General features: G+C 28.3%; 2 protein-coding genes across 3 annotated transcripts; both read right to left on the bottom strand.

The window, feature by feature from the left end:
- Positions 1–5916: 5916 nt before the first annotated feature.
- LOC127248067 (proteasome subunit alpha type-6) lies at positions 5917–10195 on the bottom strand. The gene is made up of 9 exons (XM_051270225.1): positions 10030–10195; positions 9826–9920; positions 9658–9739; positions 9182–9278; positions 8806–8864; positions 8626–8708; positions 7235–7330; positions 6462–6521; positions 5917–6249 (listed from the first exon to the last, which is right to left on the bottom strand). Exons 1-9 carry the CDS (start codon positions 10103–10105, stop codon positions 6157–6159), a joined length of 741 nt encoding a protein of 246 aa, XP_051126182.1. The 5' UTR covers positions 10106–10195; the 3' UTR covers positions 5917–6156.
- A 5103-nt stretch (positions 10196–15298) lies between these two features.
- On the bottom strand, positions 15299–18998 carry LOC127248094 (trans-resveratrol di-O-methyltransferase-like). 2 transcript variants are annotated; one of them, XM_051270275.1, is made up of 3 exons: positions 18885–18998; positions 15833–16488; positions 15300–15761 (listed from the first exon to the last, which is right to left on the bottom strand). In XM_051270275.1, the coding sequence occupies exons 2-3, from the start codon at positions 16451–16453 to the stop codon at positions 15450–15452; spliced, it is 933 nt and encodes a 310-aa protein (XP_051126232.1). In that variant the 5' UTR covers positions 16454–16488; positions 18885–18998; the 3' UTR covers positions 15300–15449. The 2 variants fall into 2 exon arrangements, with proteins under 2 accessions (XP_051126231.1, XP_051126232.1); XM_051270274.1 differs by lacking the exon at positions 18885–18998 and having other exon boundaries at positions 15299–15761; positions 15833–17141.
- Between the last annotated feature and the right edge of the window lie 6523 nt (positions 18999–25521).

Raw genomic sequence — 25521 nt, forward strand, 5'->3', positions numbered from 1 at the left:
GACCGTCGTGAACCGTCAGTTACCTATCTTTTCTTTTTTTTTTTCTCAGTCCAAATCGACGCAATTCGTCGGCAGCGTCGCTCCTCCGTAATTCTAGCTGCCATCTTCAGCCTCCTTTCTCCACCGCCTGCGCCCATCCAAACTCGCCCAAGTCCGAGCGCCACCAGCACCGCCCGCACACGCCTAGGCCTAGTCACCTCCGACCATTGTCCCTGCCACGCCCAGACCCTCACTCCACTGGTTTTTGAAAAAAAAAAATTCTTTTTTCGAGGGTAAGAAGAAGAAGAATCACGTGGATATAAGTAATCTACAAAACACCGCAGCTGGTCTCTGATCACATGTATCAACTATGAAAAAACTTCGCTAAGAACAATAAAAATAAACTCAAGTACAATGAATTTATTTTTTTAAGAAAAAAATATAAATCCGAATAATTAAATCTAGACGTCATTGCTAAATTAGGAATACCTAAACAGAGATTTCAACAAGTAAAATGAAAGAATAGAGATATAGAAAGTAGGGCAAGAATGGTGACGTAAGAGGACCGGAGCAGCGTGCTGCATCACATCGGCGGCTAGCGGACCGGATAGAGGGGAAGAAATTAATTTAGAAACTTAGTTTTTTTTTTTTTATAGGAAATAAAGAAAATGATGCTGAAGGGAGGGGAATAAAGTAGAAATATAGATACGGATGAAAATGGTGGAAATGAAGAAAACTATGGAATGGTGATAACCGAGAGTGGTTGTTGATCGGTGGTGAGAAGGTTGAAGAAGGAGGTGGCTATGGCGATTGGAATCACAATGATGCAATGGCGGTTGGTGTCTGGACACACAGTTGGAGTGGCTGGAAGGTAGTGGAAGAAGAAGAAGACGAGACTAGTGGATGGTGTGGGTTGGCGGAAGAAGAGAACAGGGAAGATGATGGCGTCGGTGAAAGAGAGGGGGAAAGGGAGAGAAAGTGCGATAAAGTAAACAGAAGAAATCTAATTTAGATAGGGACATAATAGTTAGTATGTGTAAAAGTTTAACACCGTTAGTGCAATTTAGAATAAAAGGGCAAGTGTACAATATTTTAGAAACTATAAATAGATTTTATAGAATTTTTGGACCACGGGAGGGTTTTCAACAAATTCAAGAAACTACAAAAGAAATTTTTACTATTTTGCCTAATTATTTTTACCAAAGTAATTCAACTAAGATTCACAAAACATTAACAATGAGATGTAATTAAATACAAATTAAAGTCTCACATCATTCAAAGCTAATATGGATCAAATATCAATATCCAAGCACTCAATTTCGAATTCCACAATATGTTTCAATTCATCAATAATTATTTTTAATATTCTAAAATCCTTTGGAGTTTATAAGGTAAAAATTTTTGTATTGACAATCATTATTTAATGTATCGCTTTCAACAACTCAACTGGTTTTATTTCTTTTAATATTTACACCATCATTATTTTTACTACCATCAATTATTTCACTGATAGTGTATTTATTTTTATTCTTTATCATTCAACTTAAAGTAATATCTTTTGGTGAGTTCTCATTTGATACAATAATGTCGTCATTCAAAATATTTGTACTTTGATTTTAATTTTCTTCTTTATTAATTATAATTTATAGTGTTACGACCTTAATATATATTATGACTTCTTCTTATTTTCCATATGAAATATATTGAAATGAAAATATATGATTAAATGTATATTATCATTTTTTTCACTACACCTTTGGACATATTTTGAATTTACTTTTTGTTAGGGAGTAGAATTAGTCAAATAAAATATAACATTTTTTGTTAAAGTGAGCCGAGAATAATATTAAGCCATCATAAATTGAAAATTTCTTCATCAAACTTGACGATCACATTCAAAATATACTTTGATGCGATCTAAAATCTATTTGCTCTAACTTAATATCTCAGTTGTATAGCTTCATTGAGTATAAACTTATCATTTTTTCTTTAAAGCAACAATGTCTTGAATTGTTTTTCATAATGTTGTAGTATAATTTTTATTAACAATTGTAATCAAAATAGTAAACAATAGAAAAGACAAATGGCTTGGGCGTCTATCTACGGCCAATCTTATTTGATCTAATAGAATGATTTTGGTGTATCCAGACTAATACCAATCCAAGTCATTTCGTGAATAAAATGTGACCAATTAACCAACCAACAAAAATACTTGTTACAAATAACATCTTGTTGTTGCATCGAAATATAGAAATGTTAACTAATCTGGCTAACATTTAACTTGGTAAAATGAAATGGTTGAATCATTTTGTCCTGGATTGCAATCTTTATGAAAAATATAGCTTCATAAGCAAAAGCTCATGTCATGATGAATCTTGCAATATATTAGTGATGAGTATATAATGCAGCTTGAGTAGTAAAGTCTTGTGCTATGAATGCATAAGCGGGTAAAGAGCTTTATTTATCTCCTGGTGGAGATGAATACTATATCTTAGCGGCGATAACTTCGTTGGCCTTAAATCAGGCTATTCAGGAAGAACATGTTGTTCCAACTAGATATCGTAAAAAAAAAAAATGATATTTTTAAGTGAAACAATCAAAATAGTAAAAATGATACTTTCAGTTGAGGCGGAGGAATATTGAATATGATATTTAATAGTTGATTAAAAATCAAATAAAAAATATACTTTACTCTCCAATTTAAAATTACAATATATTTTGTTCACATTTAATTTATTATAATATAATAAAGATGATCCAATAGTTTATAAGAACTAATTTTTAAAGTCGGATTATATAAAAACACGAACACATAACTACATCGAATTCAGATAACTCAATTACAATTGTTGAATGTACAATGCCCATAATTATAGTTAGATGATTTAGTAGTTTCTAAAAGCTAAATTTTAAAATTGGACTTCATAAGAAGACGGATAAAGAACTACATCGATTTCAAATAACTCAATTACAATTGTTAATGTGCAATGCCCATAATCGTACACTTGTAATTTAAAAAAATAATAAAAATAACTAAAAGATAGGTGAAAAATTATGCAAAATGTAGAAAAAAAATGCAAAGTTAGTTTCGTCCGTCTTACATTTTTAAATGTTAAGAGAATGTCAGTTTAATGAGTTGTAGAGACAATAGAGACGATAGTGATAAATAATATAGATGATTACCTATAGATTTATCTATTTTTTTTTTCTCTTTGTATTATCAATATATATATTTCTTAAAAGCAGGATATATTGTATATATATAATTACGTTTGATTTAGAAAATATGAATTAAATGCTAATGTGATTTTAAGTATTTATGTCACATAATTTAATATAAAATATTCATTGTGTTCATAATATAATATGAACTACAAAATATACACATACTGACATAATGACATTTTATTACTTATCAAAATTTGATAGGATTTTTAGTATGATATGTTTTAGGGTCTTAATTGTACTTTATAAATCCTAATAATAGTCTCAATTTGACTATTTATATTTAGGATTGATTGTATTCTTTTATTCAATTTACTAAGAAATATGAAATAAAGAGTTGTGATATTAAACACAACTCTCATGAATATAATAAATTTTTTTATAAAATCAATGGGGTATTTTAAAGAATGTTGAATATTATTCAATATATTATAAAATTGTGCTATACTTTATTATATTTCAAGTGTTATTTACCTTTGTAAAATATGAAATAAAATATTTTACTCATTTTTTATTATCATCTTAAATATAATGACTTTCTTTATAAAATTGTTATGTATGACTTAATGAATCAATGAATAGTTAATCTACATATATTTCATATCTTAAGTATATTATTTTATGTTTCAAATATTATTTATGTTTCCTAAATAATTAAATATCCAGTACCATGCATCTTATTAAAGGACTTGTATTAGATATTTCTATTACATGTTTAATATAATTGGTGAATGATGATACTTTAGAATTTTATTTTTTATTTATTTATTTATTTTTAGCGGTTGTCGCTTTGTATGTTGCTAATTTAAGGAGATGAATTTTTTCTTAATACATTTCTCATCTCTCTGTGTAAAATGATAATATTGTAGTATGAAAAATTACAATAATTAATGAAAAAATTATTCTTCTAATTATATATATACATATATATATATAATGATTTTTGCATTAGTAAAAGTTTTCAATTTATTTATTTTTTATTTATAAAAACTTCTATACAAGGTTATCCGCATATGATATCGATAATATTATTGGGTTAAATTGTTTATAACTTATTTATAACTTAAAAGGATTGTATTACATTCTTTAATGATTAAAAAAATTGCATAAGCTCTCTTATATTCTAAGAAAATTGTCCAAAATCCTTTATAAATTGTATGGAACTCTCTTGCGTTTTTCAAAATATTAAATATAATTTCTAAAAAATTTATATGTAATATTTTAAAAAATATGAAGAAGTTTTATGCAATTTTTAAACCATATGTATATTATAAATAATCTTATCCAATAATATTAAGTTTTATGATAATTTGATATGTGGTAGTTGCTTAAAAATCCTACATACAAAATTTAGTAATCTAATTTGGATTGTAAACAAAATTATTTGTTGAATAAATTTTCACCAAAAAAGAAATTTGAAATTATTGTCATCTATAACATTAGAAAAAAAAATTAAATAATTCACTAATCATAGTGTGTTTGTTTGGAGGATTTTCCCCAAATTCAATATTCATCTAATTTTTTTTCCCAAAAACATCAAATCAAACGTCTATTTTTCATTTTTTATATTATACTAAAAAATCAATTTTACATTTAAAACATCACATCATCACTTATTTATATCACATCATACAACTGTTCAAATTCAAAATTTTTGCTATTCGAATCCCAACTCAAAATCCAAATCCCCGAACAAACACATTGGGATGTACCATTTCAATATTGACATTGTAAATAATTGTAAATATATCAAAAGATGTCTTTTTTTTTTTTTTTTTTTTTTTTTATGACGTGAAACACTGAACATGCAGTGTTCGCTAATATTTGAATGTCCTGTGAATAAATTTTTGATTAAATCTAATATTTTACAAACTAAACTAATAAGGTAAATGGTGAATTATATATGATCAAGAAGATGTCTTTTGAAGAATCAAATAAAATGTGGGTATTTCTCAGGCTGCTGGAAGAAATTCTCATTGCATATACCCTAGGTTTTGTTTGTATTTGGTTTGAATAATAAAGATTTTGTAATTGAAAGTGTAATATGACATAAATAAATTTTAATTTAATATTTTGAATCAAAATAGTATGACTTTCATATAATATTACATTAAAAATATATATATATATTTAATTTGATAAATTTAATTTTTTCCAATTAGTTCTAATAGTCAAATTTTGTGTTTGGTTTGTCTTTTAAGCCGAAAGAACTGCTATTCAATTTATATTATTTTTAATAAAAATATATTAATTTTTTCATAAAATAATACATAAAAAATTTATTTAAATATTCAAATCAAAACTAATTCTCTATACAATCTTGTGTTAATTTTCTGAGCAGATTGAGTTCTCTTTCTTCTTGGGCTGATATCCATTGGGCCTGTCATCTGCTTTTTGGACTTCTCTTGGCTACCCTATTCTTCATTTATTTACAAACCTACATCCTAGACTTGATTATGGTTTTTCTCTTTTTTTTTTAATAGTATCATAATGTCAATTGCCTCAAAAACCATCGATAATGTCTACATTAAACTACAGTTACTTAAGCTTAATGGTTCAGCATCATGAAGCCATTCTTGGCTCAATTAACAGTGTTGCTAATGCTGCTATTATTTACCACTACCTTCTACTAACTCACTGAGTGCCCCCTTCAATTCATTTTGGAATTCACATCACTTGCCATTTGAATTCAGAAAAACACAAATTAATTCGAAACAAGAAGGGAACTAATGTAGTAACGTCATAATTTTGCTTGAACTATCATCGTTTGCTTACCTTAAAAGGAACACGGGATTGATGACCTGAAAATGCCATAAGAAGCCTTCACATGAACATGGAAATTCGATGGTCTGACTAAATTTAGAGAATTTTTAAATCTTTAATTCATCATTCAATGGAGCAGTTCATGTTTAAGGTTTTCCAGCACAGTTTGGCAGCAAGATGCAATTGGGTTCAGTCGCGCTCGCTTATTGCAGTGAGATGCTCATCGATTTCTTCGGCTGACAAGACTTTGAACACAGGATCGTCTTTCCTCACCACACCAACCTGGCCAAGATCACAAAGATTTAAAGTAACAGAAAGTTAAGTGATCGCTGGCTCAAGGAACAAGATCATAATACGCTATCAAATTTGTCAGCAGTCAGCACAATTATTTGGGATCACAAAAGGAGATCGACACCTCAAGATAGTCATAAATTCAAGAACCGTTTAGGATAAGGAATCAGGTTTGATCTTTTGAGATAAGTATTAAGAATTACCTCAATCTCGTTCGCCTTGAAATCCTCCTGTAGAACAGACTGTAGAGCTGAAATTGCAGTCTGCAAAAACAATTGAGATTTTAGGATACCTGAAGTTGGCATCAGATTAATAAATTCAAACTAAACTTGTGCCAAGTATTACGAAAGGAAATGACTCATGCAAAGCAATCGAAGCCTAGATGCAGAAACTACAAGTGAAGTGGCGGGCTAAGTGTCTAGTAAACCTATTCTTATCCACATTCTAATTTTCCATATATTACTAATTGCCTCGGCTTCTATAAGCTCAGACCAATATGGAATTAGGAGGTAATAGAGCCCAATGAATGATAGTTTTCACTTGAATAATCCAATCTCTGTCATTAAACTGAGACAAAGAACAGGGATAAGAAACAAAAGAAGGATTATCTACTGCACTGCTTGAATCATAAATTTATTTTTTAGCAGACAGAACTAACTTAACATCTAAAGATGAACCCATGGACTATCGAAAAGGGCCTGATGGGATAAAGCCCAAAAGTTTAATTTTGAGATGACAGGATTCAATTACTCTAAAGCTCATTCACAGAGAAAGTTAAAGCAACCAACATCACAATCTTTAGGGCATCCAAACTGCACAAGTACATCGACGACCCTAATGATTTACATAAGCAATACAACACACAAAATTTTAGTGCTCCATTATATAATAAGAAATGGTGCATCCATGAGCAACACAGCATTGATAAGAACATATCAAAGCTAGCTACAAAGCATATATTATTGTTTGCCTTTACCTGTACAGTTTCATCAAAGGTGAATGCTGGATCATTTTTCATCTTCTTCTCTAGAAAGTTAATGGCTTCTTGCTCTTTGGATCCAGCACTAGTTGCCTGTCAAAAAAGATAATGTACATTATCTTCCCATCCAAAAGAGATGGAAATACAAATAAATAAATAAAAGGGAAGAGCATTGCATTTCTCAAAGTAGATCAGAAATGTCTTAAGTATAAACAAGAAAACAGAAAATGGTTCATTTTCTTCAGATATTCATTGATAGCATATAGAAGATAAACATCTCAAATTAATCAAACGTAAAGAAAAAAAGGAAGTTTTCATGAAACTACCGATTATAAAGAAAAAATAAAATATAACTAAGTTCATTTGTTAAATCAATATAAATGAATATTTTAAACATTTCTGATAATGCTATTGCAGCACATGAATCCTCCCTCTCAACCGATCATGTACTCCGGCAGAAAAATTCCAAGATAATTATTGGAAATGATTTCCTTAAAGATTAGTACTTTATGATATGTATGCTTCTCTTTTGGAATAACCATGAAGAAAACAAATATCTCTTCAGGATAAGTGTTGATATGAGATGCCTCAAAACAGGGTCCCTAAAAGAATAAGAACAACTCACATATCTTTACAAAGATCCTTAATCTACAATGTGTATGGGCAAATAAAGGAAAACCAGTAACATGTACAGCTTCAACCACAGCCATAAAGTCCACATGCCAGAAGATACTATCACAGCACCATTTAAAGTACATGGGATGGGGATCAACATGTCAAGGGCATATACTTCTAGGGCCTTTAGCCAATCACATAAGCACGAGCAGAGTGTCTTCAGAGCAACTACATACTCTGTTTTACAACATTTAAAAAATAAAAACTAAAAATAACTGACAAGTCCAGAAACAAAGAAGACACTTCACTATTTAGCTTAACTTTGTTACATTGAGCATTGTATCTGTGTTTTTAACCCCTTTATATTGAAAGCTATGTGATTGTTTAAGCATGAGCATAATATATTTATCTTGTAATGTTAAAAAACTAAATAAAAGTATTAATATTTCCTAGTTTTGATATAATTGATTTATTTTTCAATATGCCATGCTCATGTGGCACACCATGGTCCAATAAAATAAGCTCTCAATCAGCTGATTACTTGCAACATACTAAGGCTGTAGGAGAGAACAATCTAATTTTTCTCTCCTTTTCTTGCAAAAAAAAAAAAAGACTTTCGAATTTGTTAATTTGGAAGGGCTTAGGACAGTTTTCAGTCTAAATACTCCCACCAATAGACATAGACAAAAGTATAACAAATTAACAATGCAAGATTTAGAATAAAATAAGGATAGAACAAAATGAGCGTCTGGATTAAGTGTTTTTTTATCTACCTTGTGACCAAAGAAATGGCCAGCAGGGTCACACTTGAAGAGCTGAGGACCTTTCTCATCATCAATGCCCAAAATCATGGAAACTTTGCACATAAACAAGAAGTGAATCAGTGAGTGAAACATATGATAAGGCGAAGCAGTAAAAAGATCAACTCATCAAGTGAATAGATTGCAACAGACTTATTCCAAGTGGTCTCATATATGCATGCTGTGTGTAAACTTGAGATTTGTCCGCAATCCTGCAACAAATTGATTTCCAATACAATTGCATCACTTACTTAGAAAAAGAAAAACAGATTCCATAATATGGAGGTATTATTTTTAAATTTAAAAATTAGCTGCATCGATTATCCTCGCAAAGTAATTATCTATCTCAGAAACCTTTTAGGTGCCAAAGGAAATTTCAGGAAGGTTGTCATATTATAAATAGTTGGGAACATAGCATGATGCTAGGATTACATCATTCATATCTCATGACTAAGGGATTCTGTCCAACAAATAGTATGAGGAATATTAATCACTCACAGAATATAATAAATAGGCAACAGAAGCTTACCATCTTGCCAATGAATCAACAGGCATTTCATATCCATATCTGAAACGGAACTCGGCAGCCTCATTCCTTGCTTGTTGAACTAAAGTCCTTGCATCAGCTGGAGTAAACAAAATTTGTTGAAACTAATTATGACCCAGAATAAGAAGCTAAAAATGTATCATATTCAAACAACATACACTGTTTTAAATCTTATTGTCTTGCACTTACAGGTGTTAGTCACATTTAAGCTGATATAAGGTAGTCTCTGAAGGTGCATTTCTTATGAGGATACAAGAGTGGAAATGATAATAGCAATTTACGTTCATTGGATGAATTGAAATAAATTTTAGGCTTATTTCTTATATTGCAATCATTCATATCATATTCCTAGTAGTAATTTCAAACCCCTTCTCAATATTTAGTGCTTCATACCGACCAATCCATCAGCATTCTTCCCTATTGCCCCAACAAAAATGGGTTTAACCTAAAAAATTTACCTGTCATGCCTGTTGCCAACAAACCAAGATACTTAGTAATAGGAAACAAATGGCTGACGCTCGCCGGATCCAAAAGCTTGTCCTGCTCACACATTATTTTCAGTTAGCGTTATACTAACAAAACACTCAGTTCCATAACAAATACCCCATAACCTATCAGAAACCAACCGGAACTTTCTTTTGTGTAACAACACAAACGGAATCCGCCCCGCGGACGCCGATCGAGGTGATTCCCGCAGCTTTAACAGCCTTGAAAGCATATTCTGCACCAAAGCATCACCGAATCAATATAAACCCCTGTTTATTCAAACTCAGTGCCTAATTAGGGCAAACTACCAGCATCCGATACTTTTGAAGTTGAAAAAGGCTTACCCACTTGATAGAGACGACCTTCGGGTGAGAAGATCGTTATGTGTCGATCGTATCCACCTCCGCTTCCACGGCTCATTCTGTGATTTAAAGATTTGAAAGCTTTTCTCCGTCGAAATTCGAACAATTCTGGAAGGAATGGAAATGGAGTATGTAAAGCAGCGGAGAGGAGAAATCTTTGTGCCCAAGACAAGAACGACTGAAAGACGAAATTACTTGAATGCCCCTGATTTCTTGAAATTAATATTTATTCTACTAAGTAATCATTATTTTTTTTATTTAAAAAACTATCAATGATATATAATTTTTAAAAAATAAAACAAATCATTATATTTAGTTTAAAATATTATATTTGAAAATTATTTTTAGAAAAAATATTACATTCAATTTATATGATATTAAATATTTAATTTTTGACTTTTTTTTAATTATCTTTGTTTCATGTGTGAAACTATTTAAAATCAAAATTATACTTATGCTTTAAATTTTTAATATTATTCATATTTTTTAATAAATATCAATATTGAATATATAATTTTTTTAAAAAATATTATATTGAAAACAATTTGTTATTTTTAATACTACATTCAATATATGTATTATACATATTTATTTAAATTTGTATTATTCAAAAACCGGAACAAAAAGTATTGGTTTTGGTTCAGACCCAGCAATTTGAGCTCGATCCAGTATTGGTTTTCTATTGTAATTTAACGATTGGGCCTTTTAGTGGGCCTATTCTAGACCTACATAACATGAACACGACCTGGCCCTTGTCTGGAATGTATACCATAATAATTTAAAAAATCTGTAAAATAATAATAAATTTTAAAAGATATATACATATACATTATATATATATATACATTAGCTTAGTTCCAAAACTTTTGGTTGATGAATTTTTTTTTTGAGATTTTGTAAAAAATTTGAAAATAATATTATTTAATTAATTAATAAATAAAAATATATAAGATATTTTGATATTTTTATCATTTGACTTTAAATACTGTATTTTTATAACAAGTCGTGAAATAAAAGTTCAAACATAGCACTTATCTTTAGTGCAGATAACACTCTTTTCTTTATATTTAAAATGTGTATTCTATGGAAGTATAATATGTGTTTTGTAGGAAATATGAAATTTAATTCTAATTTTTGTATTGTATTTATGTTATATTAATTTAAATAATAAATTTTGTGTTCTTAATATACTATTCAATACCATAATAGCCAGCCTTTTATAGATTGTAAAAAATATTTATATGGGCAAATATAATAAAAATTAAAATTAAAATTAAGAATATCTCAATTTGATATTGATAACAAAAACTAGAAATATGTTATGAGATATACCAAAATAGATATAACAATGAGATCATAAAATATTATATATATATATATATGTGGCCGGCTCTGGGCCCGAGCGGAAGGAGCGTCCGCCCAGAACCCAGGGTAAACAAGAGGCTCATTATATATTTATGTTATATATATAGGTATAATAAATATATATATATAGCAGATGAATAAATATATGTAGACTTGTATATTTAATATGTAGTATATAGTATATATGTAGTTGATGCACGTATATATGTAAACGTGTCTCACTAAAATTTAGCTATTGACATTATTACATAAAAACACATACAATTCTTATATTAATATAATGACATATTTCACATTGATGTCATTAACAAAATTTTATTTAGGGTTCGGTTGGAGATGCTCTAAAATATATTGTGTTTTATACTTTTATATTTTCTATAAAATTTTATAATTATATTAAAGTACACATAAAATATATATATATATATAACTGAAATTTGATATTGATTGAAAATATGCGTCTAATTGGTAGTTTGTCATATAATTGTAAAATAAATATTAGTTCATACGTCAAAGAAAATGCAAAATACAATAGTGGTTCGATTATCTATATATTATGGAGAGATATAATGTTCTACACTAAATAAAGGAAGAAAAATAATTCAAACAAGGAAGGAAAATATATTAAGCTGTAAAATAACTAAATTTTAATATTGATTAAACTCTTGCCTAGCATAAATTTTCATCCAGACATAAAAATTTGTTCATTATCTTTGTAGTTGATGATTTTTTTTTTTTTAAATCCCAAATTTTTAAATTTTTATAATTATATTGCTAATGAACTGGAGCTATATTATTCTCAAATGACTAGTCTATTTTGTTGAAAAATGAGAGTCATCAAAATCTTCTTCAAACACCTTAAATGGGGTCAACTCTTCAAAACATGATTAATTCACAGTTATAACAACACATTGTCAACGGAATAAACACATATGCTAAAATATAAAATAAGAGACATTTACATTTAACATATTTGATAATTATCAAACACATCTGGAGGAAAGCGGACCTTAGAAGTGGTAGTAGGAGTTAGACCAATGAAGCAAGTAGAAATAGATATTACGCTACAATTCATTATGCAATTATATTATATTTTTATGACACCTTGGCCCGCAAGCCATGTTGGTCGTGCGTGTCAGGATTAGATTGACTCTACGGATCAAATACAAGTCCTTCAAGCGTGCTTTGTTCTCATTCACACGCACTCTGTGAAACTTTTAAGGGGATCACCTGTCTTCAAATTATGCACTTACGTGCATCCTGTGGGACTTCTCAAGGGATTGTTTATCCTCAAATTACTCTAGGCAAACACATTTAACTCTAGAGTTCTTTCACTGACCAATAAAATATTATCATTTCTTAATTTGCTATAAAATTTCAAAAGACACCTTTTTCAATTGGGATTGAGGGAGTACTTGTTTTTTTTTTTTTTTTAACATAACAATTTATTATAATTTAATTGTGATATTACTATAACAAATATAATTTGATATATATTTAAATTATTTATTAGATATATTTAAAATTGTAAATTAGTTTTGTGGCAAAGTTATATCTCATATAAATATATAAATATTTCTATTTTATTATCATATTATTTATTTTATACCAAAACACAAATTATCTTTACGTACATCACTTGGACAACGCTTCAATAAAATAGTAATAGTGTCAAATAATATTAAAGGAATAATTAGATTAATTATCCTCCAAATTTATATTATTGTATTGAGATCTGACTTGAATGCATTAAAATAAACATAAGATTATATCAGGTAAATATATTATCTACCATAATTCCATATGGTAAATGCACACATAATATATTTTCTATAATTAATACATTAAAAATACTAATAAAGATATCTGATTAGTGTTAAGTATAGCATCCTAGCCTTTCCAGCATTTAACATATATTTTTAAATTTAAAGTAATATATTTTGAATTTGAAAAATAAATTAAAAAATACGTGTTTTATCTCAAGACAACACAAACTCACATGCATGCCAGGGTGGAGGGACCCTGTATCATATTGGAATGCGTATCTATAAATAAATACTCTATAATTGTGCAATTATATTGTGCCAGTAGCATATTATACAGAGCAGGGATATTATTTTAAATAAAATTATTATGGATGCATATATATATATATATATATATATTTCTCATAATAAGCATAGAAGTGTGAATCTTATGGATTTTACTGATATCAGAAAAAAATTTGACCTTATTGAGTTTGTTTTTACGGAGTATATATATACTAATATAAGAAGATTGATATCGTTACATCTTATTACCACAGTAGTACTTGAATTTTGACATTTAAAGATATACACGTGTCACTTCTTCATTGTAGAATCCTATATATAAAAAATCACTCTGATAAATAATAATAATAATAATAATAATAATAATAAATAATTACCTAATAAATAATATCTGTTGGTTGACTTCCTATGTCGATAAATAAATAAATATCAGCTTCAAGCAGTCATTTATATCATCTAATATGATATCAGAGTTATATGTTCTCGGATGTGTTTCTTTTAGTTGAGTTTGAGAAAATTTGGTTTGGATTTGGTATTAAAATAATATTTGATGAGATATTTTGTAAGAATTTTTTTTTTTCGAGGAACGCAGAGTCCAAATAGTAAAATTTGAGAAAATTTGTGTAAAGAAACATACAAAAAAATTGTGAGATCAACTCCTCCGAATTTTTATTTTTGTTTTATTTTGTTTTTTAAGCAGCTTTTAATATGTGATGACTCAATAATTATAATAAGTACTTGCCGTCTCAAAAATTTTTAAGACTATGAGCAAAAGGCGAATTGTAAACTTTATAAAGATATTATTAAATTTATTTTTAACATTATATCAAAGACAAATATAATACTAATTAACTCTATAAGACCAGCAAAAAATATTTTAATTGTATATCCAATAAATGGAGGTACATACAAAGTGCATATATCATTAAAGTTTATACGAGATATATAAAATTATGTTGATAATATTAAAAATAATATTTTATATTGAATATTGATTTTTGTGAAAGAATAAAATATATATTAAAAATTTTATTGAAAAAAAACATTATGAACAAACAAACTCTTTTATCTGTATGGTTGGTATGATTGTAGAGTGGACGAAGACCTGTATTACCTATACATATATATGAGTACAATGAATTTACCAACTCTAAATAACATGTGGTTTGAGGCATTAATAGGTTTGGGCAAAAAATAAATAAAGTCAAATAGAGCTCTCTAATTAAATACTCCCTGTACTAAATATTTTGGGCTTATTACAGATAAAATATAATTAGTAGGTAATTAGAAAATGTATTTTTAAAAATAATTATTATTTAGTAAAAATAATTATAAATTAAGATTAAAGTAAGCAAATAATTTAATTAAAATTGAAAAAATTATAAAATTGAAAATATGATTAAAGTGTATAATTATATTTTTAAAAATAAAAAAGATAAGTTATGTGGGATGGACGAAGATAGAAAATAGAGACAAATTACGTGGGACCTGAGGGAGTATATTATTATTATTATTAATTTATTTTTATCTATAAAATAAATACATACAATGATGAACTTACCTATAATTTTATTTTATGTATATCTTCGCCATAAATAAAAGAATTCATATACATTCAAAATAATAAATTTTTATATAAACAAATTATATTAATCATTTAAAAAATATATCTTATTTGTTGAATATATTTAGTTTTTAAAACAAACATTTTAAGTATATTCAATCAATCGTGCATATATTATTTGCAATTCACCCAACTTAAACTATTCAAATTTATATAAAATACATTCTATTTCCTTAAAATAAAAAAAAAATACATTCAATCTAAAATTTTATTTTTATATTACCGACAAAATTCACATACTCACATAAAAAAAAAAAAAAAAAAAAGTACTCACTAACTCAAACATGGATTTTCTTCACAAAACCAAAATCAAGCAAACTCTAGACTCAAATTTTAATAATCATAATCTACATCCAAATTATTTAGGGAAATACTTCGATAAGAGATCTCACTCCAAGGATACGTGTAACTTTGTAACTCTTAAACCCAGCAGCATCAAACAGATTAGCCCATTCCTTCTCAGTCCTCTCTTTTCCAGAAACCAAAACCATCATCATCATATCGAAGCACAGCTGTGTCTCCCTCAGTTCATGCCCAACTCTGCCTTCATCTTCATCGATCACAATGTCCACTATAATCACCTTCCCTCCCTTCTCTTTACTCGCCATTATTGCCTCTCTGCAATTCTCCAATATCTTCACACACTCCTTGTCGGGCCAATCGTGCAATATCCACTGCAATATTCACACAATCGAACATTATTACAAACACAAATTTATATATACTACAATCTATATATGCATACCTTCATAAACACAGCATCAGCACAAGGGATTGACTCAAACATATCTCCATCGACATAATTCAAGTCCTTAGTCGATTCCAAGCCGGCGACAACATGGGGGAGATCGAGCACGGCGCACTTTAGCCCCGGGAAGGCATCGACAATAGCCTTGGCTGCGATTCCCGTGCCGCCTCCAACATCGACAATCGATTCCAACCCTTGGAAAACATGCCTACAATCCTTAGTCATTATACTTAACATAAGGCGAGCATCGCTCGCCATTCCCTCGTTGAAGAACGTATTCATCGTCGCATTTCCCCCGGCCTCCTCCCAAAAATCTCTCCCATGAGTGGTGATGAATGGTGTTGCATGGCTAGTCCCTAACCATTTGCTTAATTGATGCCACGGGTCGGTTAAGACCGGGTCGAGCATGGCGAGCGCGAATGGCGCGACGCTCGAGGCTTCGTTCTTGAGGAGGAGAAGAGAAGACGGCGTGATCCAATAGCCCGATTGGTCGCTATCATCGAAGATTTTGGCCTTGATGAAGAACTTGGAGTGGATCATAATTCGCATTAGCCGGTCGAGGAAAGGAGACTTGTCTTGGCCGAGGGAGAGGGCGTTGGTTAATTCCGAAAGCTTCATCGGCTTGCCGTAGCTGTGGATGATGTCGGGGATGCCTAATTGAAGGGTGCATTTCAAACACATGGAGTTTATGAAATTGAAAATGTGGTTCCAAATATGAGCTTGAGCATCAAGAATTTCTTGGCTCGGATTGTTTCCATTGGGAAGTGACATTGCAAGAAGTTTGTGGTTGTGTAATATTGTAGACGAGATATGGAAGTTAAATTTTTCTTGTGTGATTTTTATTGTAGGCCATGAATGTAGCACTTATATATATATAGAAAAAGTACAACTCAGACTCCATGTATACATACGAAAACATGTACGTATATCTTTTATGTATAGGATTGTGCTTGGGTATAAGTTGAGTTTAACTTTTACTATCTATTTGTAACATCTCAATCGGTTCGAACCGAAATATTACCGTTAAACCGAACGAAGGAGTCAGTTTTATCTAGTCGGCCCGCCTAATACGTACTAACGCTTATATAATGTTATAAATACATAAATCCAACATATATAAATAAATATCTTTTTTTTATATAAATATATTAAAATAAAACACATGTATGTGCCTCGCAATTAAGATAATTAGATCATTATATAATAATAATAATAATAATAATAATAATAATAATTAATTAAGTGCTCTAGACCCCGAATAAATTCTATTATGATGCATAGAGCGAATTCTTCTTACACAGATTACCTACAAAATGTAGATTTAAATCAGCAAATTGCTGAGTAAGTAAAACAAAATTACACCAGTAACTACGATTTATATCATTTATACTTACAAAATTTATGCTACATGTGTTATGATTACCTTTTTATTTCTCCGTTATATTTATTCCTTATAAGGATATGATAAGCCAAAAAAGAAAAACCACTCGCATTATCCAGAAAGATTTGTGATACTTCCCATTGCATAAAACATTTCTTATTTTTCAGTATAATTGTTCCAATATTTAACATCGTCAACAAGTAAAGCTACCCACAATAATTGGCATTATCCAAAAATGTCCATGAATATCATCAATAGCACGAGACAAGCCAAATCAATCAAATGGAATGTCTCTAAAAAAATAATATAGAAAACCTGATACAATCAGACAGACAACTAACCCCTAACAATAAATGCATAATCAACAAGGTACATATAATAGAAGTATGCCAATCAATCATATGAATAGCCCACATATATCGCCATTAACAACAGAACTATCAAGAGCTCGTGGTAGCGAAGATAGATCTATCCCGTGTATATTAGTGAGATTCGTGCACCCCAAAAATCACCTAAAGGGAACATGAAAACTCTATTCCTCCTCGCGCCCCCATTCGAAATTGCGTTTGGAGTTGACCAATGATCCTGAACTATCATTAGACTTCACTAGTGATCAATCTAATAAGTAGACCAAAACTTGTACGATAATGATTAGATAGAGTTATAAATAACCAAATTTAATCTCCGAAAGACCCTGCGACACAGGTCAATTGGTTGTCCGACTAACTACTGTTATTGCAAAATGTAACGGTACATTAATTTAATGTACGTAAGATGGTGTCATTGTCAAGCACTACTGTACATTGCAAATAACAGTAATATCCAAAAAATGCACACATAACAATCATGTTATATGTATAATATATGCAATCCATGCAATAAGAGCAATAAAAAATCAAGTGGATCACATTCCTGTCGAGCCCCAAACAAAGAGGTATGGTAAGTTTCGCATTTGATATTAAATCACATAAGCTTACGAAATTATACTTCAAATATAACAATTAAGTTGTGATTAAGTGAATATTATTCCCATATAATTACTTATCAGTTTCGGTTATCATATCAAGCTAACGAGCTCAATCAATATGATATTACCAATATATTGTTACGATTGACAACTAATAACCTTTGGAAGCAAAATACTATGTCTTATTCTTTTTCGAGTTAGATTAATGGTTTAATTATCATATAGTATCAACTATAAATTTTTTAATATATTAACTTAATTTAAATAAAACCAGATTGCTTACAAATATAGTTTGTTAACATACAAGATGAACTACCTGGGTATTCAAAAGAGCTACTAGCTTACTCAAATGATGTATTTTTAAAACTAATATGATGGTTTTCAAAATTTTTCTTATAATAAAATACTCTATTGTAATTATAAAAGTTTTATACTTAATATTATTTTGATCGATATATTTTAAAATAAAAAATATTTAAAATTATGAATAAGCAGATAGGTACAAAATAACTTAAATTTAGATAAAGATAAAAATACTCCAAATATAAAATTTGAGTTATATCTGATCAAATAACTTAAAATTTATCATGATTTTATAGTTAAATATTTAATTATCAGTTTTTTATTTTTTTTTTCAAATACCTAATTTATAAAATAAATAATTTAAATCATATTTAAAATTGTAATTAAATTCTACTTACCTTTACGAATAAATTAACAAAATTAGATTGGAAGCCAAATTTTCTTTTCCCTTTTCTCCATCTTTTCTGCCTCCTCTCTTCTTTCTTGTTATGCGGGGTTTCGTTTGTTTGTTTTCGTTTGATTTATATATATATATATATATTTATATATTATTATTGTATTATTATTAATTTTATATATTATAATTCATATTTATCTTAAATTTATAATATAATAATAATATTACTAAAAATAATAATATTAATAAAATATTTGAATGTTTATCCTCATCTGTATTTTTTAATACAAAAAATCTTTTTAATTATAATCAATATTAATATTATTAAAAAATTCTTTGATATGATATTATTTATTTATTTCAAAATATAAAATATTACATTATTAATTATTTTAAGTATTAAATTGATTTTTTTATATTATATTAGAAATAAATTGTTTTATTGAAAATAATATATTACATACTTATTACTCTTATTAAATATCTATTCAATTAAATCTTTTATTATGTCCAAGGCTTCATTCGAACATAGCCGTTAACAGCTTAAATCGGATAGAATTTTAAATGTTTGTATTCGTTTCTTGATATTTACAAATAAAATTTGTTTTCGTATGTTAATCATTCAAGTTTGTTCGTAGGGTTTGAACTCGTATTTATGTTTGGCTAGAATAAATTCGTTTGAGTTCGTTTGGATATGTATAATATTTTATTTATTATATAATTTATATATATAATATTTTATTTAGTTTTTTTAATTAATAATTTTACATATTTATATTTTAATGAAGTTCGTGAACAAAGTTCAAACTCATTTGCTAACAAACCAACTTATTTATATTGTTCGACTTGGCTCATTTATGTTCATAAATGAGTTTAAATCGAGCTAAATTCACGAACAACTTCATTCGTTTGATAGCTCTAAACATAAATTTTTAAATTTTTTATTTGGGTTTATCAGTTATATTTTGGGCTAATTTGTTTGTTGAGTTTAAGTTTTTTTGTATGAATTTGAAATATCAACATTTTCAATTAAAATAATTATTCTTATAAATAAAATAAATATTAATATGGTATTTTGAAATATATAATTTATTTTTAATATAATATAATGTAAAAATGAAAATGAATATAAGTATTAGATTTGATTTAATTTTAAAAAATAAAATGTTTTATGCATAGTAGAAATCCTAATAAATTCTACGTTCGATATTATGTGTTTATATTTGTAAACTAGATATTGAAATCGATAAATTTTCATTTTTTAATTTTAAATTATGTCATTTTTTTACAAGAAGATATTAATAAAATAATGATATTTTAAAATAAAAAAATATATTTAATAAATAAATTGAAAGTATTAAAAAAATTTATTACATAATTAATAACAATAAAATGTGATAAATATAAAAAATATTGAAAAATAAATTTTTATTTGTTAAAATAAATTCATAAAATTATTTTCAATAAATGAATCAGGTACAAATTTAACAAAAAAAATAATAATAGCTAACTCACTGTAGAAAGTACAATATAACTCTACTTTAAATTAGTATATCTCACATCACATAATTTACAATAATATTTATTTTGTACTTAATTTTACTTTAAATTAGTATAATATTTCACGTCCACATAAGTTACAATGATATTTATTTTTTACTGTATGTTTTTATTTAATATTCTTATATTTTAAAAAGATAATAAATACTATTATATTTTGTATAAAAATAGATATTAATATATGCATACATAAGTTGAAGTGGACTCACCACCTAATGAGAAGTGAACTCTATAGACAAATGTATTGGTGTTTTTCTTTTCTTTTTTTTTTTTTCTTTTTTTGTTTTTTTTTTTTATGAGATATGTAAATTGTGTAGATAATATCAACAAACATCTATAAGATATTTATAAGGGTTTGTTAGATTTATATTGAAATTGATCCTTTCATTTAGATTTAAGCTCAATTAGTATTTTGATATGATATTTGTATAATAAAATAATATATTTATCAAAAATTGTATAGGCTGAATAATAAGATTTTGCTTTTGAAAATAAAACCAAATAAACCCTAATATTGTAACGCACGACTGGTTGCTGTACTGAATTACATAATTCAACATAATGTTGATAGTATATCACATTATGATAGACAATACACATATACAATGATAGACAAGATACAAATTTTGCTAATATAGTATAAATACAATATATTAATTAATTAATAATATATGATAAGACTATATACAATATAAAGTATTATTGATTTAACAACCAATCAATATAATACTATATTTATTAAAACTCATATGTAGTGGACAACGGAGTATTATTTAATTTTAAGTTGAACTATTATATACTATATATAATTAAAAATAAACAATTTTTGAAGATTTAAAAAATAATCCAATAAAATATAGTAAATAAGAATATATATATATATATAATTAGCGTATATTAATTTAAATTAAAATAATGATTTGTTTGATTAGTGTTTTGGTTTGATTTTTCTTATTATTATTTTGAAAACATATTTTTATTGAGATACTATAATAAAAAAAACAGTTTAGGTTATAAAATAAATCATGAATGTATGCAATTTTATTTTATTTTATTTTATTTCTTCTTGTGAGAGATAAAAACATAAGATTGTAAACAGATCACACCTTAATTATATTTAAAAACTAATCAAGATGAAAAATTAAAAAATAATGACTTTCAACTGCCAACCAAAGATTTTATAAATTATATGATGCAACATTTTACCTAATGTATTAATGGCTAATATATTCTATGTATGAAAAGAGATCACATCATATGAAACACGTTGAGTTGATGGTCAAATGGTTATGAAGTAAGAGCATATGCAATGAGAATTGTTAGAAAATTTGGGGAAAATTAATAAGATTGTCTTATTATCGTCAAAATAAGGAGCCTATATATAGGTCATACAAAATAGATTCGATAGACTCAAATCTAAGTAATCTAATTTATAAATAAGATCATATCTAGATATAAATCTACTAAATCTGAATATCTAAAATATCTCAACATTCCCCTTCAAACTCAAGTGGTATAACATAAACCAACTTGAGTTTGATGAGAATTTTGAATATAAACGCAAAAAGAAAACATAAATAAAATTAGCAGTTGACTCTCCACCCACCGGAGCAAAAAACGAGATGACTCTCCACCAGAATCGAAAACAAAATGACTCTCCACCGTATGACTCCACCGGAGCCGAAAACGACATGACTCCACCGAAGCCGAAAACGACATGACTCCACCGAAGCCGAACACGAGATGACTCTCCACCGGAGCCGAAAACAAGCCGAAAATGAGATGACTCCACCGGAGCCGAAAACGATATGACTCCACTGGAGCCGAAAACGACAGGACTCCACCGGAGCCTAAAACGAGATGACTCCACCGGAGCCGTCGAAAACGGGATGACTCCACCGGAGCCGAAAACGAGATGACTCTACTTGAGTTGAAAATCACATGACTCCACCGGAGCCAAAAACCACATAACTCCATCGGAGGTGAAAACGAGATGACTCCACCGGAGCCGAAAAACGAGATGACTCCACCGGAGCCTAAAACGACACGACTCCACTGAAGCCGAAAATGATATGACTCCACCAGAGCCGAAAACAGTCAAATCGCAAACATCGGATAGATCAGATCGCACGCAGGCAATAGACAAACAGCGGACAAATGACAAATCATAGACAGATTTCTTGCAACAAATAAGCAATGAAAAATGGCAGATCGCATGCAGGCAACATACAGGTAAGGACAAATGGCAGATCGTACGCAGCAACAGATAGACAATGGACATATAACAGATTTTTTCAGAACAAACAACGAAGATTTCAAATTGCACACAGGCAACAGACAAGCAATGGACATATGGCAGATCGGAGACGAGACGAGACATATTTGCAAAAAGTCAACTTGCAAAGGCATGATCTCAAATCACAAGACCTTCTCAAAATCACAAGACCTCCGGGTACAATCCAGGTTGAATGTACCCGGAGAAACACCGGTTGGTAAACTATATCTACGGCACGAGGAAAATATACTCTGATACCATGTTAGAAATTTTGGGGAAAAATAATGAGATTGTTTTATTAATAATCTAAATAAAGGGCCTATATATGGACAATACAAAATCAACTCGATAGATTCAAATCTAAGTAATCTAATATATGGATAAGACTAAATCTAAATATGCATCTATTAGATTTAAAATCAAATATCTAAAATATCTCAAGAAGAATAATAAAAAAAAGCCTCTACGTATGCGAAAATGATTACGTGTTCAATTTACGACTTGAGGCAATATTATTTCTTTAATTGTGATTAAATTGACTTTTTTCTCTATTTCTTTAGGGGATCATGAAGAAAAAGTTAAAAGTACGAAAAAAAAAAAATTCATTTACTCCGTAATTCAAATTTATTTTTATAGTTATTTAAATTTATTTTTGTTTTTTAGTAATAAAATTCTACACCTGTTCAGCAAAAAATAATAATATTTGCTTTCTGTAAGTAGATTTTTTGAATATTAATATTACATTGATTTATAATGAAAAAGATAAAATTGTCCCTATTAGATTGTGTGATAAAAAATTAATGACATTTGTATAATATATTGAAAGTTTGAAGGATATTAATTATGTTAGGTAAGTAGTACAGCTACTAAATTAGAAAATTATATTTTTTTTGGATGGACAAATATGAAAATTTATATCCTTCTTATGTGATGGAGGAAGTATTTTTTTTATTTTTTATTTTTACCCATGTCGGAAGCTAATGACCGTCTCACCTAAAAGCTCGAACTTGTTAGGGAAACTAAGCCATTAGTTACATATCCCGCAAACGGGAGTCCTCAACACGCCCCCTCAGGTGCAAGTGGGTCTGCGAAACTTGCACATGCATATGCCACAAATGGGGACGGGCGGGACTCGAACTCGAGACCTAACCTAGGCTCTGATACCATGTCGGAAGCTAATGACCGTCTCACCTAAAAGCTCGGGACTCGAACTCGAGACCTAACCTAGGCTCTGATACCATGTCGGAAGCTAATGACCGTCTCACCTAAAAGCTCGAACTTGTTAGGGAAACTAAGCCATTAGTTACATATCCCGCAAATGGGAGTCCTCAACAACCCAAAAAAGTAAAAATTTCTATTTTTATCTATTTTTCTTAAAACTCGTACCCGATCAAATGAGCACACAATTATATGACGAAAGGAGTATTTCATAAGAAAGGTACTATTTGTTTTTTGTGTCATTGTATTTAACGTTAAAAAATATTTATATTTTTTATAATTTATTTTACAAATTTCATTGTATTTGTATTATAAGAGATTAAAAAAATTATTTTTGTCATTTTTTTTAATTTATACTATTTATTGATATAATAATTAATATTAAAAAATATAACGGAGATAGTAGAAGAGAAATTCTTGCCTCTCGGCTGCCTCAACTGCACGAAGGATCGTCCATACTTTCTTGTAAATCCGGCCTCTATAAGTGTTTTATTACAAATCAAATTTTCACATACCAGAAAAAGAAAAAAAAAAATCCTAAAAAATAGGGTGAGAGGATGTCTAAAATAACCCATTGCATATGCTCAAATAACGAATGAATAATAGGACCCTATTTGTTCAAGTTTTCGTTTTGATTAGGATTCATTAGATTTTTTTTTTTTTTTTACTATTAAATTAGGCATTATTTTGTATGTATTATATTTTAAAAAAATTAAAATTTTTATTTAAGATATTAAATCAAATATCATTTTAATTTTAATTTTTATAAATTTCAAACCCCAAACCCTAAACTCAAAATCCAGATACAATACTTAAAAAGAATATATCATACCCAAGATCATAAATTTACATGCAAAGTGATCTCAAAGGGTGTGCCTGTTTAGAGTTTTATACATGATTTTTACTATTAATCTTCTCTTCTTTAAAAACATTAAATAAATTTTTATTTTTTATATTATATTAAAAATTAATTTAAAATTTAATATTTCGCATCACGTCATTAATTTATATCATAACTAATGCTCTAATTACCCTAGGGCAAAGTTTGGTTTGAAAATTTAAGAACTATTTATGTTGGCTCGGAATATTCAAAAACTCTTCCCAAATTGGCTTTGGAAGTTTTGAGACCTCAAAGCTGAAGATTTTTTTTTTTTTTTTAAAAAAAATAAAATTAATAAGGTATATGTAGGTGTCATGGTAAAATGAATATTTCAAAATTGATCCTGACACATTTCATAAACAATATCTGAAAATTTAACTATATGACATATGTATAAGAATGCATATGGAAGTGGTTACTATTTAATTAAAAAGATATGAGTGCATAATAATTAATTTAGAAGCGATTAATTAATGAATGGAATCAAACGTGATGCCTGATCTTATCATTCTATTTATTTATTTATTTCTCTGTCATCCTATTTTTTTTATTTTTTATTTTTTATTCATGAAACTAAATGAATGAATAAACAAATAAATACGATAATAAGATTTGACATCGCGTTTGATTCGATTAGTTAATCAGGTTTGAAAGTAGTAACTTTTTATTTTATAAATAGTAATCCCTTCCATGTGCATTCTTACG

The sequence above is a fragment of the Andrographis paniculata genome, unplaced genomic scaffold (genome assembly GCF_009805555.1).
Source record: "Andrographis paniculata isolate CXL003 unplaced genomic scaffold, ASM980555v1 Contig32END, whole genome shotgun sequence".
In the NCBI taxonomy this organism is placed as follows: Eukaryota; Viridiplantae; Streptophyta; class Magnoliopsida; order Lamiales; family Acanthaceae; genus Andrographis; species Andrographis paniculata.

Coding starts and splice junctions, on each gene's coding strand:
- LOC127248067 (XM_051270225.1), bottom strand. CDS start 10,105: ATGAGCCGTGGAAGCGGAGGTGGATACGATCGACACATAACGATCTTC. Junction 9,921..10,029: donor AGGTCGTCTCTATCAAGTGG/GTAAGCCTTTTT, acceptor GCTTTGGTGCAG/AATATGCTTTCAAGGCTGTT. Junction 9,740..9,825: donor TTACACAAAAGAAAGTTCCG/GTTGGTTTCTGA, acceptor ATGTGTGAGCAG/GACAAGCTTTTGGATCCGGC.
- LOC127248094 (XM_051270274.1), bottom strand. CDS start 16,606: ATGTCACTTCCCAATGGAAACAATCCGAGCCAAGAAATTCTTGATGCT. Junction 15,762..15,832: donor CTGATGCTGTGTTTATGAAG/GTATGCATATAT, acceptor TGAATATTGCAG/TGGATATTGCACGATTGGCC.